This window comes from Syngnathus acus, chromosome 9 (assembly GCF_901709675.1).
Source record: "Syngnathus acus chromosome 9, fSynAcu1.2, whole genome shotgun sequence".
In the NCBI taxonomy this organism is placed as follows: Eukaryota; Metazoa; Chordata; class Actinopteri; order Syngnathiformes; family Syngnathidae; genus Syngnathus; species Syngnathus acus.
The window spans coordinates 2,845,608-2,865,856 of record NC_051094.1 but is presented as its reverse complement, the minus strand read 5'-3'; the positions used below and the strand labels follow the sequence as shown (position 1 = coordinate 2,865,856).

Sequence of the window (20,249 nt, the reverse complement as noted above, 5' to 3'; positions counted from 1 at the left end):
CTGATAAGACATTAAGAGCTATGATCTCACAAGTCACCGCTTGCACCTCGATACGTATCTTACGTCGTCACTCAAGACGATAACAAGGTCCTGGCCTCTTTACGGAAAGACACACACATGGCTACTCTCCAGCATGTGGCATTTTCACCCTATTTGGCCGTGTTGCGCCTGCTTTGCCTCCTAGATTTATGGATGCCTGGAATTCCTCTGTATGAACCCGATGGAAGCATCCTGTTAGTGTAAATCCTCCAAAATGTCATAAATGGAAATGTCATAATTTGTGTTGTTTATGGTTTAAACCATAGATGTCAAACTCAAGGCCCGGGGGCCAGATACGGCCCGCCACATCATTTTATGTGGCCCGCGAAGACAAATTGCGCATCAAATTCGTGTGTCATTACTAGAATTGCAAATTGTCTTCACTTTTAATATCTTTTTTTTTTTTAATATTTGACCAGTTTGATTTGAAAACGAGTTATTTGTTTTGTAGCTTTTACTGTATATAATATGAGGTGCTCATACATTTATTTATCATAATGGCCCTCCGAAAGAAGCTATGACTACAATGCGGCCTGCGGAAAAAATGAGTTTGACACCCCTGGTTTAAAGTATTAACTCATTGACTGCCATTGACAGATAAAAACGGCAAAGATCTATTGTAACTGGGTTGGCGGTATATTGGGTAATATAGGTCATTATGGACATTTGTTGGGGGGAAGGGGACTCTATTACTCGCAGGCGGGGTGTTACTGTATACGAGAAAACTTTCAGTAGGAATGCTTCAAAGGTGTTTATGTCAGTCAGGGTTGCTGACTGATAATACCTATGGGCATTCGCCAACACAATCAACAGTGCATCATCAGTCAATTGTAGCCCATCAATCAGTAGTTAATACATCAATTGAAAGTCTGCCTATAGCTTAAATGCCAGTTGACACTCATTTGTTCAATAGTGTGTAGAAGAAGTACATTAGTAAGCATTATCTCTATGGGAAGTGTCTTCGGAGAGGACTACATCAATCGTTGTCATTTGGCAATGTGCCTTTTTTCATTTAAAAAGTATTTCTGTCATATAGATATAATGTCAATAGCAGTACCGTATGCCTGCTTTAAATACAGTATGTCGGATGTCCGGTCGTATATCTTTAAATTGTGTGTCAATACTCGACATTGTCAGAAGGGGCATGCAAAGTCAGTAGACGGTATGTCAATAGGCTCTTTGTCAGATGGCACTTAAGGAGTGTGTCAGTAGATATTTCTACGTCTGTTGGAAGTAGATCAGTAAGTTCTACTCGAGTGATCACTGTCTCGGTAGGAATTATATCGGGTTGAAAGAACAAAGCAGCTAGCTACCTTAGCTCTAAGGTCGGATCAGATGTACTTGAAGCTATTTTCATACTGATCATCATCATTGAATATCATCATTCAGTCGGAAGACTGAAGCACGGTAGGTGTTACGTTAGTGAATTAAAGTAGAAACTATCAATAGGCTTTGCGTCAGCCATATCGTATGTACATTTGTTTGTCAGCACTGTTTTTTCATAAATAGGCCGTATGTCAGCTGTTGGTATGTATGTTTGTCAGTAGATTGAATGACATTGCATCTGCTGGCAGTATGGCCATTTCTTACAATCATCGTCAGTTGTCGGACACACTTAAAAGTCAGCTGATGACTTCATCCTCAATAGATGTTCCCGATATTTATCGGTCATGTTCCGCAAGGTGTTTTTGAAGCGGTGCCACGAGCAAAGGGATAAATGGAGGTTTTGGGTTCCCCTCCCGGCACAATATTTACAAGGTACGATAAATCGAACCGGAGGATATTGTTCGGCTGCAGCCATTCATTATTGATGATGGCGTTCAGGCCAGACGTTTATGAGCTGGGCTGCGAGGGTGTGTAATTCACCCGGTTGGTGTGGTGGGTGGGGCGTCAGGAGAGACGAGCCGCCAGATAAACAAGTGGAGGATTGACGACTTGAGAGTGAAACGTAAAAAGGCAATGGGCGGGTTGAAGGGGGCAAAAAACGGAATGACGTGAGCTCAAAGACAAAGGGAATTGTGTATCAATTCCTCCACCTATTCCGTCTGGCCTGTTTCTCGTGCTATCATGTTTCCTTTACCAATCAATAATTTACAGCTGCCACTATGGAGCAATGAGCCCCCCAGCGCAGAATGACAGATGAAGATGACAGTGAGCGTTCGCTGAAGCTAGCAGAGCCAAAAACGGGAAGGGTGCCAGGAGTGATGGGAAAATAAACAATGCACATTGTCATAATTACAGGTGTTAAATGTCACTAATATGTAATGGGGACATAGTATGGGATGGTTATTTTTGAGTTGTTTGTTGGGTCTATTAGGTGCTTGCCCACCTCACTCATCAAGTCTGAAATTATACAAAGTGTGCCTGGGAGAAAACTGTTCACATTTTGACAGACTCATTTTAATATTTATTTTTTTCTTGTCCAGACTACACTGCCGTTACATGTCAGAGGTCAAAAGTTGCGAAGCCCCTTTGGGATATTGTGATAGTAAGCTATGGAAATAAACTTGACTTAACAGTCATCTAGATCATCTTTTAAAGTGCGCATAGTTTTGGAATGTTGATCCTGGCAAGCAAAAGAAAAACATCAATTCCAATTCAGATTTGTGAGGTCGACCACTTTAGTTCCGTGCTGCTCATCTTAATCATTTTAAACAAACATCATAAAGGCCTTGCATAAAAATTCATTTCATTCGCCGCTGTCAACGAAGCAAAGAAACCCTCAAACGTAAATCCACGAATGGGAAAAACTTTTTCTCCGACAGATAATTGAATTATGGCGCAAAAATGTCTCCCAATTTTCCCTCCCGTCAGAGAACTAATTAGAGAGATGGCGGGCTGAGAGAGCGTCAGCACGCTGGCATCAAAGTGGAGGCGGCCTACTCAATTCTTCTTATTTTTGGTGGTGTTGTTTTACCTAAGCTGCTTTTACTCCTCCGAGCCCACGGCTACTGCCGCCATTGCCTAAGATAAGAACGCAAACCGAATTGAAGATCACGTGTGTGTGTGTCTTGTGAAACGCTGTGTGCGTATTATATGTCCAAACAAGCTCAAGAAACTGCACGAAATTGTGTATCAGAGTGTGTTGTTGTTGACACGTCCACCGACACTTGTAATCCTCTCGGCGTTGGTGACCTTGCAAGCTATCGATTGTGGATGCGGGTGAAGGAAAAGGACACAAGGAGTGAAAGCAAGATTTCTGAGATGTTTCTTTGTTTTCGCCCCTCACAGCGCGAGAAGACGACGACTTCTTGAGCCTCAGCGAGCTACCCGAGACGTTCCCGTCCGACCCGCCCGAACCGTTGCCGCACTTTCTGTTTGAACCCGACGAGGGCTACATCGTCAAGAACAAGCCCGTCAATCTGTACTGCAAGGCCACGCCCGCCACGCAGATCTACTTCAAGTGCAACAGCGAGTGGGTCCACCAGAAGGATCACACGGTGGAAGAACGTGTGGATGAGAACTCAGGTGAGGAATCTTCCATACGTAGCATGAACCATCAAAAGCAAGGATCGACATTTACAACTATTTGCACATTTGTTCCATTACTTTGTATCTTTATATTCCCAACATTTACTAGAATTTCTTCTACCACGCGGCTGAGTATGTTCAATCAGATTTTGTCCAATCAGGTTTTAGTTTCTATCTGTTGCCATGGCGGAATCAATATTCGATATAACTTAAAACTAGATTAGCAAAAGGACCGTTTCTTTGTCAGATTTAGAATTTGTAATTTTCATCTCTCTTCATTCTCAACCATTCTTTCATTGGTTGGTAGTAGTAAAACTTGGAAAGTAATCTAGAAGCATCCACCCTGGTCTGGAATCAGAAATGGTATGGTCGTGTCATTTTATGTCATCTTCCTTCAACCGGGAAGTAGCCAGTTAGCTAACTAATATACTCCACGTTTGTTCACTTTTGTGTGACTTTGCCATTTGGTGTTTATAAGAGACAACACAATTTTGTCCCTCACCCCAAATTTAAATGATATTTTACTTTTCTGTTTTGTGTCATCCTCTGGGAACTAGCAACTAGCCTGCTAACAAACTTTTGTTGGTTTATTTTCACAATTTGGCTGTTGTCCCCATTCCAGAATCCAAAAAACATTCCTGTGATCTTACATAATCTCCCGTGCTGGACAAAGCTCTGCTGTTGCTGCTGTGTGGTTTCACAGCAGAACCTGCTGGTGCTTTGTGCATCATTTAGTGTCCCGGTTGTGTTTGTGGGTTAACCAAGCCAAGACAGGAAGTGAGCCCAGCTTGATGTTTCCACTGATTCAGCTGTCAGTCGCACTCACAGCGGCAAAGACACACACACACACACACGCGGCAGAAAGAATGTTCTTCTTGGTGTTTTGAGTCCTCTTGTGTCACATGATGATTTAAAAGGAGACAAAAGTATGTGCTTTGGTAGACACCGTTAAGCTGTAGATCATCATCGCTCAAGTCTTTGTCCAATGGGCTTTATGCCTGCCTTTCCCTCCCTCCATTTTCTGTTTTTTATAGTCTTTACAAATATGTGTGAATTTGTGTGAGCCTCCCATCAGAGATTGTATTGAGGAGAACAACAGGGGAGCCAGATAAATATTTGGAGAAATGAGACGATCAGTTCTTGTTGCCATCATTACATAGTTGGCAATCGGCGTCACTTCGTCCCTGTGTCTGAATAATTACCATCACGACATGTCCCCTTTGTGCTTTATTGTTCATGTGGATGGAAATTTAACTCAACTTTAGTGACGGATAACAATGAGGAACAACGTTGCACTACACCGAAGGCTCGCCATTCATTCTAAATTCTTACAACTACCTGTATTGTAAAAAGCCATAAAAATATAACCGGGGGTTCTCGGAACTACACAGACTGTAAAATGATCACCTCTCTCACAGTGTTAATCAAAACTGAACATTGTTCAACAAGTAATTGAACATTATCTCTTTAAAGGCAGATTTGCTTTTTTTTTTTGGGATCTCATGAAATTTGTGTCTCTTCATTGGCAAAATCTTAATTGCCCATCTTATTATGCGCCCCCAATTGAGATGTGTCCAAAAAAGGAATCATAATAATAGCTGGATGACAGCCAGCATGCTGCATAATCATCGCTGCAGTCTTTTGTCTTGTTTTTTTTCTTTCTCCGAAACCTCCGCCGCCTCTTCCTCATCTTTCAGCATTCATTCCAAGCATCGTCATGCACCTGCTCGTCATTTATTATTCACCCCGTCAGACTCTCGTCGGATAACCCGTGGATACGGCTTAGCAGCTGAGGCTGCCACGTGTAGACGATGAATCTAGATATAATTCGATCAAAAGTTGGATTAAATAAGCATCAAGCAACGGTTGATGCTATGTTAATAAAAAAGTGGATTAATCGCTCGCTCGGCTGGGCAGGGCTCGGGGGTTGCTTAAGCTCCTCTGGTACATCCTGATCATCTAACGACTTCAGTTTTTTTTTTCTTCATCCCCGCATTGGATTTTATTTTAGTATGTACTATTTTTTGTTTGTCACTTGACACATCATTAGGTACACCATCCACAATATAAAAGTCCGATTTTACAAAGAAAAAAAAAGATCAGGATTGGTAGGAAGGTCAAAGTGAAGAGTAGCTCCCTCGATCGTGGCTAACTACATATACACAATTAAGTTTCTTGGTTTGGATGTTGTTAGATTCAGCAGGTCTATTTAATTTTGTGTTCAATAAGAATTTGCAAGCCCAAAGTGAAAGTTTTGTAGGTAGGTATGCAAAATTTGACTTCACCGGGTTGGTGCGGCTGCTGAAACATAATCATCGGCAGGTAGGCGAGTCGATGCCTTCAATTGCATGAATTCCCCGTGACCACGGAAGCCCCAACGGCTGTGCTTGTTTTCTCCTTTTCTTCCCACTCATCTCCTTATCATGTTTTCCTCCTCATCCCACATTTCTTCCCATTGGTTGCAACGGAAGTCTTTTGATTGCGTTCCACACATGATCCGTCCATCTGCTGCTTCTCCGCTGCCAAAACCAGCAAGCGTGCTAATTCCACGAGAGGTCGGAATTCTTCGATTACGGGCCTCGGCATATTTAAGATGCTTTTTATTCCGATTTTTTTTTTTTTTTTTTTTTAAACCAATTGTATTCATGGGATGCGATGGTTCATGAAGGCAGAAGGAGGTGAGCCGCGTTGGTGCTGTCGTCTTGCCGGGCAACGGCGTCTAACTAAAGCCGCTGTTGCGTATGGCGGGCCAGCTGGTCACTTCCTGTTCCTCAGCAACAGCCGGCACAAGACCTCCAACTGGAGAGGCAACCCGTCTTCCTCCAGATGGATTTTGAATACAAGACAATTATCATCCAACATGTTGGATGAAAATGTGCATATGTCTCCGCCTAAATACTCACATACTGTCCGTGTTTGCCTTCAATTTTGACTTTAATAAGTAAAAGATCATGCATCAGATCATGCTGATTGGAGATTATTTCATTACGTTCAAGTTTTTGCATTGTGGCAAATAAAGATGTATTTTTTCATAATTGCCATTTAATGGTTTTGGATTTCCTTCCTTCAAAACGTCTTGAGGTGCTTTCCTTTTTTCATAATTGCCATTAAATGGCATTGGATTTCCTTCCTTCAAAAAGTCTTGAGTTGCTTTCTAAGATAGCCGTTGATGATTTTTAAACTGCCTTCGAGAAAAAGAAGGTTTCCATTCACTCCATTTATGGATTATATATTATTCATTGGTTTTCACGGAAATTTCTTTGATATTCTAAAACAAGAATCTCCTTCATCACACGGGCAAAGCACCATCTCCATGACCTCGGTATATCTCCATTAGCATGGAGTGGACTAATGACATAAGGTGCGCTCTCATACTTACTTTGTCTCCATTAGTCACTGTGTGAATTATTAGCTTTGACCCGCATTTTCTCATTCACACACTCGCACACAAACACACAAATGCCCCAAGTATTGGCTGGGGTGATTTGTGACCTCCTTTCCTCCTTTGCTGCCATCACACTTATTGATTTCTTCTCATCTTTACCTTCTCTCTCGCTCTCTTCCTGTCAATGTGACTCGTCTTCTCTGCGCTTCCTCTTCCCCCCATCACTCCCACTTGACTACTTTCTTGCGTCTTTTAGCCCCCCCCCCCCTTATCTCTTACCATCATATTATTAACAACCTTCACGATTTACAGTATAGGCAGCGCCATTACTGTATGTGTGTGTGCGTGTTCTGGAATGTCCTGCTTTGCTGCTACACCAACACACAAACAAATACGTGTGTGTATGTATATTCAAACATGGCCTGGAAGGAACGGTATTGATTGATCAGTGTCGGAGTAGAAGAGCGACATGGCGACAAGCACGCATGGACGCTCACACATACACAGACGCACACGGTGGGAGTGTTCACTTGGATACGGTCCGTTGACTTGCTTGTATCCGTGTCCCAAGTGGGTTCCTCGCACAGACATAAATGTCACGATGTCTCTTTTGGTGTTGTCTTGTCTTTGTTTGGCTTTTTTTTTTTTTTATATTTACCGCTTGTCCTCATAAGGGGTCACGGGTTGCTTCGGCCGAGAGGTGGGGAGTGCCGTGCACTTGGATGCCTGCCAATAGCAGGGCACATATAGAAAAACGAGTCGTGCTACCGCACGACAATTTGAAGCAATCAATTGACATTGTATGCTATTGCATGACGTAAAATGTGGGTGAAAAGCAACACCAAGAAAATATAAACTCCACACAGGAAGGCCGCCGGAGCCCGGATTAAAACGCATGACCTCTGAACTGTGAGGCAGATGAGCGAACCAGACGGCCATCGTGCCACCCTGATTTATTTTCTTTAGTACGTTGATATTAGACTTTCTTTACGTGATGTTTATAGCCTGTACGAGAGACTGATTTTTTTTTTTATACAACTGGAGATTTTTAATAAAAATGTATTTGTAATTATAAATAAATCAATACATCAATAAATACATAAATAAAAATTAAATAAAAAAATCTATAGATAGGTAAATGAATAAATAGATAAATAGATAAATAAATAAAGCCAAGGCTGTACAAGCTAAAGCATTTAGTTTGGAAATTGTTTCCGCCATTTGATTAACAGCTGAAAAGCGCATCAGTGGTTCTGGCTGTTGGCATTCCTGTGAGTAAACCAATCCAAAGAAAGCCATAGCGATCACTTCATCAGTAGAATAAAGTCACCTGGAGATGAACAAATGGGGGTTGTTTAGAAGAAAGTGGTGTGTTGTTTTCTTTTTCTTCCTTCTGTCTGCTGGGGTTAACTTTTGCATTGTCTCCCTCTGCGACACTGACAAACTACTTGGAACAAACATTGAGATATTTTTTCCCCGGAGCCGCCTTTGTTTCTTTTTGCCCCCCAAAGACGCGTCTGTTTGACCTGTCACTTTTTGAACGTGGCAAGTGCTTTATATCCTCCGCTTTCCTTAAAGTCTTTTCAAGAGCACCGAGCTTTAAAACTCTTCCTTATCACTTCCGTCCTTAACATAACGACTTCCATTCGACTCGACTCTGTCTAACATCTCTATTTTTTTTTTGCCGTAGGTGTTTGATAGCTTTACCGCTCTCGCACGCTCTATCAGAAACGAAGGCAAAAGTGCTGTCAGCACTTATTCACCCATTTTATTCAACTTTAACATTTTCTATTTTAAGTTTTAGGGACGATTCTCTCGACTCTTTTGAATGCATGTCGACATCAGCATCCATCGTCGTCCTATCTTAAAGTAGAAGTACAATTTTGTTCACATTTTGAAACGACTCCCAGGAGTCTCGCTGAAAGCTCCTTGACATTATCCTGTCAAAATATACCAAGGATAAGGAATTATAGCACACTTAACAACACTTGTCACACTCGGTGGCAGGTCTGTCACCTGCAAACGCCGCGTACAGCTTTTGTTAGCATGAAGCGTTGTTGAAAACTGACTGCAACTACTTAGAAAGAAAAAAAAAATCTAGAGACTGTTTTTGTGTCGGAAAAGTGACTCCTGGAGACTCAGACTCACTCCGAAGCCAGAAGTGGCCGTCCATGCTTGTCCAGACTGCAAATGAATGCAAAGCCATGGATAGATGGATGGAAACTTTAATGCTAGATTTAAGAATATGTTCCACATTCTCGACACTCCGAATACTCCGAAATTGTATCATTGTGCATATTTGTATTAGCCTAACGATGCTAACCTCAAGAGATTTATGTCAACAAAGGATGCGATGTTTGATATTGGCTTTTACTTTGGAAAATACTGATCAACATATTTGACAAATTTCTGACGTTACAGCGCGAATCATGATTTTGACAGAGTAATCGTTCATTTGTATTCTTGCTCTATTCTTTTCTAATCTTGTTAATCATTAGCTGCAGATAGCTAGTTAGATAGTCTTGTAGCTATTTCCAGTATTTGGGGAATTTTTTTTATTTGTTTCTCTATTCTTTTCTAGTCTTGTTAATCATTAGCTGCAAATAGCTAGATAGTCTTGTCGCTATTTGCAGTATTTTGGGGGGAAAAAATGCCCCAAACTTTGGCATTTCCGCCGCATAATGAACAAATAAGTCCGGGTAGTGTTTGGCTTCCTACCTGTCATTTTCCTCACTTGTGCACTCATGCTGCGTTTTCTGGCTCAGTGCAATTTCTTTCCTTGTTTTCACTGCGGTACTCCCCGAGTCTCCGGCTGCTTCTAATTGCCTCTTTAGCTGGCATTTTCGTCGCCGCCTTTGCTCCCTCGCTGTGTCCCTCGTCTGCAGTTTTAGCCGATGAAGCTGGAGCAATCTTCCTTGTTAGCCTGCTAGCGGGAGTTCTCTCATTGTCAGTTTTCACTGCCGCTACTCCTTGGCCTTCCGTACTCTCATTAACTCTTGTTGTGTACCTTTCCAGCACTTTCCACAATATTGACAACCATTAAAGCAGTACACTGACTTTTTTTTTTCTTTTTAAGTTCTCAAGTGCCCTTGGTTGTAGAGATGACTGACATTTTTTTTCATTGATTGTTATTATTAACATTGTGTTGTAACGTCTTCTTCCCGCCGTCTTCTTTTGTTTTTCCCTTCAGTGGTAACTCTGTCTTCGAATTTTATTTTTGTTCCGGCCGAAACTTCCTAAGAGTCCTCGGCGAGAAGTCTCCAGTGAGATGGCTGGCATTGGTCTTTTTAACACCCCTGAACCCGAAATAAACCGACAAGATCTCTCCAATGGAAAATTTGTGTCCACCCACGCGTCCAAGTCCTGGCGTACTTTTCCCTTAAAAGCCATTTTTTCTATCCTTTGGGTTTAACATTTCATTTGGCCTCTTGCACCTCTTAATCTTTCTTTCTAGTCTGCGTGCTTGACTATTCACTTCCTCCTCTGCCTGCTTATAATTCTTTTATTCCTGAAACATTTACTGAGCGTCTCAACAGTCCCATTTGATCCCGTTGAAGGATGTACGGTATATCTCCAGTCCGTCATTATCCCTCGCTGGTCTTCAGTTCGTCTTTCCCTTAAACACAATACTGCTTCAAAAATCCTACATAAAATATTCATTGAATTTACTAATCTGTTAGTATTTGTATGTATCATATTTTATGTAATTATATATAATTTTATGTATAATAATATATTAGTAATTATCTGCTAGTTCAGATGTTTTGACAATTTAGTTTTAAAACTTAAATGTTGCAATATGTCCAAAGATTAAAGACACACAATTTTAGTAATTTTGCAATTTAAATTGTTATGTTTTGAAATATTACATGTTATTATAATCACATATTTTCAATGTAGCAATACTGCAAATGTATGAGGCTAATTGTTTTGTTGACCAACTTTTTTTGTATAAATGCAATGTGCAACCTGAACAAATGTGGAGATTCTGTGGCCATACATTTCTATTTTAATTGCGGTTTAACAAACTTATTGAAATATAATGGTGCCGTTTGCTGTGCTTTTGCAGGTCTGGTTGTGAGAGAAGCCAGCATCGAAATAACCCGGCAGCAAGTGGAGGAGCTGTTTGGCCCGGAAGATTACTGGTGTCAGTGCGTGGCGTGGAGCTCTGCCGGAACCACCAAAAGTCGCAAGGCGCATGTACGCATTGCTTGTGAGTATAGCACAAATTCCCTCTGACAACTATTATTATAAAGCTGACTTTGACTTTGATTATTTAGGATTTAAAATATAAAATGCCACTTTCCACGCAAGAGAAAAACTCTTCTGTTGTTTCAATAATTTGAAATGACTTTTATAATAAATCTATATATAAAAATATTTTTAAATGGTGGTTGCTTATCATGGGCATCTTTAGATTTTGATAGTGTTCCTAATATTGAGGCAGAAAATGTAGGGAATCATTTCCGTTTTGCTTCACTGCTACTGTCGAACTTGAAAAACTATTTTTTTGCACTTGGCACTCCAGTAATTCCAACATGAGTCGGTCGTCGACAGCTTGTCGCTGTGGTTCGCCGGCAAAGTTAATAGGACGTCTGGGAACGGGTCACTGGGGGCAAGAAAGGAACACCAACTCAAATTTACACTTCCAGCAGATGACAGTACACTCTTAACGTTCATGCCGCTACCATTTCATTGAAGCGGCTAAACTTTTTTTTTTTTTTATAATATGCATCCTCTATGTCAAAGATTTTCACCTATCGTCAATTGGTCTGGAACTTACCTCGTCGCAATACACTGGGGTTCACTGTACTGTTAAATATACGACCATGCGGGGGAAATCATTTTTTAACTTTCCCAGCGGACGACAAACCGATGCTTTTACGCTAGCCTCTCTCTCTCTCAAGCTGCCCGATCGTTTCTCGGCAAGCCCGACCCACGGCGGTTGTCCTGCCGGCGTCGTTGCCTCGGCGCCAATCAGCCGTGTAAGACGAGCAGGGACTTTTCAGGCGGTCAGGGAGAGGTGAATCCGGGAAGAAATAACCAATAACCTTTACGCCACCTCCTGCGTTTTTATTTTATTGCTCGCTCGCGCATCAGTGATGGAGTCCAACATCCTCTGTCGTAGATGATATCACCGGACCAGACGGCATTCCCGGGTGGGCTGGACAGAAGGAAATCCATCACGCTTGGCCCTTCTTTTTAAATATTAACCAGGAAGCTGCTCTTGTAAAGGCTTTATTTATACACTTACTTACATGCTTTTATGACCTCCTCCCAAAGCCCTTGTGTTTTTCTTTCCATTTCATTGTTAACTGCAAAATTTACTTAACTCGTTTTTGTGGAAAATGAGGGCGTAGAATGGGGCATAAAAATCAAATTGATTGTTAAGAATTGTGATTTTTGTGTTCAATTATTCGTGTCTTCAGGCAATGGAGCACTTGAAGGCACTGTTGTACAAATATGTACAAAAAAATGGCTTGATTTGTGCAAAACCCAACTTAGACCGACCTCCTGGTTCAGTTCCATTTTTAATCCGAATTGGGTTGTTCTACCATTTTTAATAAGGGTGCACAGTACACAACTATTTGGACACTTCCTACCGTGATTACCTTTTATTTTTTTCCAACCGGCCCAACCTTTTGACCTTAAGCGGCCTTCGGCTCCAATTTGGATCTACTGGCCTGTGATTAAAATGCTCGGTGGCGGCCGAAGCTTACTTTGTTTCCCTCCAGCACCTTTCCAGCGAGTCAGCATTCCTTTTCTGCAAGCGTTTTGCGCTTTTTCCACTATCGCGTCGCGCTTTGGCCGTCGAGCTCCTCTGCATATTCAAAATGGGTTTAACTAGTTAATTAAGTGGATCATGGCAATCATTGTGGCATTATATTTAAAACCTTTATAAGCGTTTCTAGAGTGCTTTTGAGAGTTGCGCAAACGACACGTATAGGTACTATATTTATTCAATTGAGGTTAAATGCAGCTTTGTCTGTTGGCACAAATGTGCACGTGCTGCGTCAGCCTTGCTCTTTGGCCCCACAGCCATCAGGTCAAGTGTTTCTCCTTGGATGGATTAGCACTCTGCCAAGGTCGCACACACTCATAGTCGCATAGTTCAAATGACGGCAATTTGCTCAGCCACTTTCCTCTGAGACATGCGTGTGAATAGTAATCAGCAGTCCAGACACTCGTAATGTCCGTCAGTGCTAAATGTCTCGTGTTTATAACACGAGTGTGCCACTTTCGGTATGATGCCCAAGTCCAAACACGAGCTTTGTTGACTTTCAGGTGTTAACAGCACAGACACTAACTTTCTTTAAATTAGGGGAAATATTAGCAAAGTAGTAGTTGCGGCACAACTGGTTTCATACAAGGGATTGGCCTTTTTTTTTTTTTTTTTTTTTTTTTTTTTTTAATTAATTAATTTATTTATTTATTTTATTTACTTACTTACTTTAACTTATTTTATTTATTCCATTTATGTCACATTTAAGTTATAATGTTTTGCATGGTTCTTTTTTTTTTTTTTAAGTACTTGCAATTTTTTTTCCAGTCTTCAGTTTTTTATTTCCTCGTGACTACAATGGCAGCTTAGTAGAAAAATAAAAAAGTTTTCTAAACAAACAAATTCATCTTTAATAGAATTGCGTTGCATGGCCTGTCTGAATAATTTATCGACTTTGAGTGTGGCATCCTGTGATGAGCTTGGTTGCTTAGCACAGTACTCTAGGGTCCACTCTTGTTTTGCATGTTTTGACAGACCGTCAAAACCAGGATGCATCGACACGGAGATAACCGTCACCACCACAGTTTCCCTGTGCATGTAGCCGTTAGCGGGTAGCCAGCCTAGCCAAGCCAGCCGCCGCAACGGTTATGCATAGGCTTCAAAATAAAACACAAAACTATGCCAGCAGCAGCAGTTCAAACACTAAACCAAAACACTAACAGACTGTTTGGTGCCAAACTTATTTTGCCTTTTAAGGATCGAAATGTAAACTGCAACTAACGTAGCCTGCTAGCCCCACCAGCTGCCTCAACTGTGCCGTTTTCTGGATGGCTTCATCCAGACAGGCTTTGCTTTATGCCTGCAAAAGCAGAGCGACGCTTCCAAACACTGCAAATATATACATTATTTTTATAGAGTGACAGCCCGAGTTGATATGTGGTCTCGAAGGCGACGCTCCGCTCTTCCATCAAGCCACTGAACGTTTTCCCAGATGTGCCGAGCTGCTTCGGTGCGCTCGCTAAATCTTACGGCGTTGATGGAATAGAGGCCATGTGTGTGAATGCTTTATGAAAAGTAAGTATCTGTTAAATGAAAGCTTCTGACTCTTCAAAATAAAAATAAAATGCACTTGTGATTTTACAATCACGCCAGACAAAGGACTCATCCAGATATTGCTATAAACCGGCAGCTTTAAAGCAAATTGAAAGCATTGAAAATTGAGCATTTTCTGCGGGTCCCCTTAGCCAGTTTTTCCTGATCACTTTGCTGCCACGCTTTGCCAATCCACAAGAAGGAAAATTCCAAATCATTTAAAATTAGTCATAATCACAAAACCTCAGAATTCCTCAAACACCGAACAGCTACCGTATATTTTACGGATACACTTGAACGGCGTCATTATGGACTTTTTTGAGGCCTAAATCATCAAATCAGCTTTTTCTCCATCCCCTGACTCACGTTTCACCGTAATTAGTCACTGACGGCAGTCTAAAGGATGGAGGATGCACACGCTTATGTCAGCAAGACTTGTTTATTCGCAGCCGTTCTGACTGCGGTCGGAAAGGCCCGGTCGGCCGGCAGGGACGGGATTATAAAGTCCGTCGAGACCATGCCGACACAAGCCAGTCTCCGTACCTCTGACGTTGCTTTGTAAGAAAACTGCCGAAAATGACTTGTGGAAGGGGATTTTGGCGCAAGTGCTCGGCACCCGTTGAATTGACCACATTATAATACAGGCTACAGTCTAAAGGAGCAATGTGGGTCGAATAAATGGGTGGAAATAAAAACACAAATGACAAACTTGTTGCTGTGATTTCATAATGTAGAATAAATGCAGGGTCAGCATTGTGGGCGAGTGATTAGCGCATCAGGAAGGCTGGGATCAGCTTTTCATCTGCGTCTTTATTTTATTTATTTTTTTAAGGTCTTCAGCCTTCCACCCAAGTTCCAAAAGCATGCGGTTTAGGTTCATCGGTAACTTCTGTCTATCGTTATATTAAATATGTTAAACATGTTTTACGGTCATAATGGCCCTCCGATGAAAACCGTAGCTTCGATGGAGCCCGCGACGCTTGACTTGATGTCATGCAGTATTTCACCGCAAAGCTTCAATCTTTTCTTTTTTTTTCAATTTATAATTAAATTTCTACGTGGAGTAGTTTTTAAATCAATCTTTATTTAAGTATGATTTTTAAGCACAGTGTAAGCTGTTCAAAATTCATACATTGTTCCAGTAGAAATAAAATCACTCATATTTTGTATTTGTTTTTATAACTACTATGCAACAGTTTTTTCAATGTTGGTCACAATGGTTGTACTTGGAGAGACAAGTATTTTTTTGAGGTAGTGCTTGGTGTAAAAACTTTGACAACCACTGTTCTAGAGAATCAAATAGCAACGTTTCGGCGATGCATCGGAGAGTTTTCATTGCTGACAAGCTCTTACTTTGCACTTGATTCCCTGAGCGACAGCGGGGAAAGACTGCTAGTGATTTGGCAATGGGAAGCATGCATGCCGGCTCCTTTTTTGCATAATTGCTCTGAAATGTGCTTATGCGGAGGATGCCTCCAGGCCGCCAGCACACCGCAACGCATAATAACAGTCTCAGTTGGAGCCTGCGGAAGAAGAAGAAGGAGAAGAAGAAGAAGAAGGAAAAGTTTAGGACGACAGGGAGGGGGCGGGGTCATTTGATCTTAATACGAGTTTGCCCTCTGCGCTTGTCAAGCTTTTTTTTTGCCTTCTAACAGTTGTTTTGGGGTATTTTTCATGTGAATTTATGGAGCTGGGTGATATTATCTGTGTGGGAGTGAAGTGGGGTCAGTGGATTGTTGTGGCACAGCTGTCCCCCATCAAATTGCGTTATTACCCTTGGGTGAAGTGTTTGCTTGATGGGGACATTATCCCATCTTTACGCAAATTTAAACAGTCCCCTAGCGTATCATTTTTTTTGGCTTTGGTCAGAATACCCCAAGGATCAGGAATTACAGCACACTTGTCATCCACTCTAAAAAGCCATGTTCAAAGCAGTTTTTTTTTTGCGCAAATGAGCCGCTTCAAGATCTAAACGGCATTTTCCGACATATGCGGTTCACAAAGGACTTACTTGGTCTGATTTCACATATAATGGGTGGGGCAGGCACTCCAGAGAGCCAAGTCTTTGCATGCAAGTCACTTTTTCATAATGTGTCCCTTTCGCTGGGGTGAAGCTTCGCCGTATGCCGGAGCTTAGTTTTAGCGAGCTTAGCGCTAATGTGTCGGTGTGCATTCATCATCCCCCGAGCTTGTCGGCGCTAATCTCCTTTAATTTCATCTTCAAGGAAATCGACTAAGACTAATTAAGATCAGGAAATTGGTCACAGATTTCGGCTGGAGCCCCCCCGTATATATATATATTTTTTTGTTTTTGTTTTATTGTTTTTGTGGGTCCAGTGAAGTGTCCCGCCGAGGCTATCGTTTCCGTTTGCCTCGATTGCTTCAGTCGCTGGCATGTTTAATGTCTTTGTTTCACGTCATCTTGTCATGTCCCAAGTGTGTTGCGTGGGGAACCTCATGTGCTCGAATTGGGGAATGGGGATAACGCTCCGGGCGATTATCTTCATGCTCCGTTTGGGCCGTCACCCCCTCTGGGATTGATTGTATTATAAAGAGAGTGATGCTTTTTGTCCCAGCGTGACTCCTTTTAAAAACAACGCCATCCACCAGAAACCAGGCAAAACAAATTACTAGATGTCTTTTAATTAATCAATTTTATTCTGGCTATTTATAAAACTTTGAAGTAAAGGGTGCGTGTTATGGAAAATTGGCTTTTTAATGTTTTGGATAAAAATACGTCTCTGGAATCCTTGCCCACCCATCACGTATGAAATTACAAAAGCAAGTGAAGCTTTTGTGAGCTGCCTTTTTTTTTTTCTTTTCATAAAATTTGTTTATAATAGAGCCTTTCTGAAGGTTGAATGGTTGTGACATAACAGGGCTCGTTTTATTCAATATCATTATTATATTATTCAGAGCCATGCCAGACTTCGTTGTTTTCGAGTAGCTGAGCTACACAAAAACGATCACATCAAAGCCAAAAGATAAGCTGAGCAGCAATGTTGTTGGATAGACAAATTAGCTTTGGCGTCTGATAAATTGTTGAACCTTGGAGTATTTTGACAAAAGACCTGGGAACTGTTTCAAATTGTGTCTGCTGCGGATTTGTCCAACCGTATGCTTCGTGTTTGTCAGTACAGTGTCATAGAATCTTCTATACATTATTTGGTAGGTGAGGAGTGTGCAGGTGTAGCAGCTCTTCTCGCCAAGCACTCCCTGCTCATCATTCAATCCTGCAGTGCACCTGCTCTCTTGACTTTTACCAGCCCCCATTTGAAAATTCTACACTTTACTTCCTCTTCCTCACAGTTGCAACATTCTACTACTCACAGCAGACAGACAAGGTGAGAGTGTGCCTGGCAACCAAGAAGGACGAAAGGACTCAAGGACGACATGCATACGCAAGCACGCATACACATGGGCCATGTTGAATAACAAAGAAACTGGCAAAGTTTCTAAAACATCTGTGGTCAAATAAATGTGGTAAATGTTTTTGAAAAAGAAAATGCCTGAGCCTGGTGGAGTGATCTGTGAATGATGTCGGTAGTCTGCGTGTGAGTGTGAGCCGTGGCTAACAGCAGCATTCTCTTTGTGTTTGTGTTTTCACCGGAGATTAGAATAATTAAGGATACCATTGATGTTCTAGCATTCAAATGTTCCATATCTTTCGTGGCATTTGTATTTGGTGAACATTCAGGAAAAATGGAACTATTTACTACCTCTTACCCAAGAGGTTAACTTGTATTCATAAGCTCTAACTGATCTCTACCATATGTTTCCTTTTGAGGAAATCCATCAGAGCATTTGATCGGTGACATAAATAACATCCGTCGCCGAGTCCCGCCACACCGCCCGCAAAACTCTTCTCGAGTTACGCGTTTTGTTTTACGGCCGTGCCGGTTAATTGTTTTAACATCATATCCTCAGGGATATATGCATGAATACTGTATCGTGCTGTGCGAACGAATTGGATAGAATGACTAAGACGAATGACTGCGTGACACTTCTGGACACATATTCGTAAAAAAGCACTAGATTTGAACGACTAGCATTTTAGAATGTCTCGAGGGATACTAGTAGCATGCATTTTTAGCTTTATTTCCTTTTGCTATCCAGTAGCCTGTGGCTAGCCTCATTTGGTTAGTTGACTAAACTTAATAAGTTCCAGGCATAGCAACTAGCCCTCCTATAGCATTTTGACTAACGAGCCAACAACACATACCATTATTTTACGGGTAATACTTTCAAACTACACACCTATTCCTTTTTTGATCCTCTCTTTTTTAGTTTGCTCCTTCATTAATGGAGAAAAAAAACGAGTTCCTGGGTGACACAATGGATGTTTTTGTGTGTATCCTATTGTCATCGTTTCTGTTGTAAAATTGTCATCATTGTAGAAGCAAATACAATGGAAATATAATCAAATACAGCAACTGTATACTTAATTGCAATGTTTGTATCCCTCATGGACATTTCTAAATACATTATGGTCAATTTAAAGTGTACATAAATGACTATAAGAGCAACTTAGTCCCTTAATGGCCGCAATGTTATTCCCGTGGAAACGAGGCTACGTTTAGAATCAAATAGCCCCGAATAGACTATTTACAATAACTGCGCCCGTATGACCACACTTATGTTATACAGTATTACTATTTACGACTTTTGAATTACCATGGACATCATTGATGGGGGAAAAAAAAATCTCTGTATTTGTGTCTCCGCAGACCTGAAGAAATCCTTTGAACAGGAGCCCCTCGGCAAGGAAGTGTCTTTGGAACAGGAAGTGCTGTTGCAGTGTCGCCCACCAGAGGGCATACCAGCGGCCGAGGTATGTGCCGTTTTTAATGCTTATTGCTAATAAGCCAATTGAATTTCAGTTTATATTGAGCAGCCATAAAATTCCTGTGAAGCTGCTTAGCGTGGTAATTACTATTCTAATCATTCAGAAGCAATTAGGCCAATGTAGCTTAATATTGACTGCGTAACATTATCATTTCGGCTAACTTGCTAACAACAGTATTATTTGAAGGCCAATACAAGTACAGACGATAAGTTTGAATGCATTAGAGCAGTCCATAGTTTTATCGTAAACACTGTTTTTTGCTGGGTTAGTTTTAGAAATCACCTTGGTTAGCAAGAGCATAGAATTAATTTAGTAGTATAGAGCAGACAAATAGAGGCATTTCATTGATTTTTTTTTTGGGGGGGGGGGGATTTAAATGGCCATGCAAATGGCCTTATAGCGTTATCCAGAGTATTCAACATTTACTAACTGGGTTGTTTCAGGGCACCTTATCCCACAGCTCCCCTGCATTTTCTATGTTTTTGTAAGGTTGTAAAATAATGTAAATTTATTGTATAATGTATGGATGCATTCCAAAAAGTCAGAGCCTATTTTGTGCTGTGTTGTGTTTGGCTCGTTTGCATTTAAGGGTTTTGGCTGATGGCAAATTACACAAAATAATTATAAACCTATTTCCATGGAATGTTTTTAAATCCACCTACAGAAATAGACATATTCTTGACGAATTTGCATTATTAAAAAAAAATCTTTTACTTTGATCCCAAATTGCCACTGCGACAAAAAATCACTGTAAAAGTCAGAATTTCTTCTCGGAATGACATTTGCTTGAAAGTGCGTTGCGACGACGCATCAGCGATGCAAAGATGAGAAGACTAAAGTTAGATTTAAATCTCCCCTGAGAGCCAATTTGAGTCGATGGCAAAAGTTGGTGTGTGACTCCAGACCTGAAGTGTGTGTTATTTGACTTTGGAGAAAAATAGCGACATGTTTCTTTTAATCTGTAGAGAAAATCTCAGTGCCTAATTAAAATGCATTCAAGAAAGTTTTATGTTTGTTTTTAAACAACTATCAACTTCTCTAAAATCCGCATGGAATCAAGTTGGCGCAATAGTGTCATACTGTTGTATGTAATTCTCATCTAGTACTCACTTGTTTAGACCACAATTTGTATTTTAGACCAATTTTACTTAAAATAATAGAAGTACACTTATTCCTTGGAAATGTACGCTTTG

The 20,249-nt window shown here is 41.0% G+C and overlaps 1 protein-coding gene across 4 annotated transcripts in view; it reads left to right on the top strand.

Moving 5' to 3' along the window:
• Nucleotides 1-20,249, top strand: part of LOC119127167 (netrin receptor UNC5C-like) — a 114,350-nt gene that overhangs the window by 56,980 nt on the left and 37,121 nt on the right. For all 4 annotated transcript variants that reach the window (XM_037258965.1, XM_037258967.1, XM_037258966.1 and 1 more), the window contains exons 2-4: nt 3,271-3,507; nt 10,965-11,108; nt 18,938-19,041. In XM_037258965.1, the coding sequence (XP_037114860.1) occupies nt 3,271-3,507; nt 10,965-11,108; nt 18,938-19,041 (485 nt within the window). The remainder of the gene's footprint in view (nt 1-3,270; nt 3,508-10,964; nt 11,109-18,937; nt 19,042-20,249) is intronic.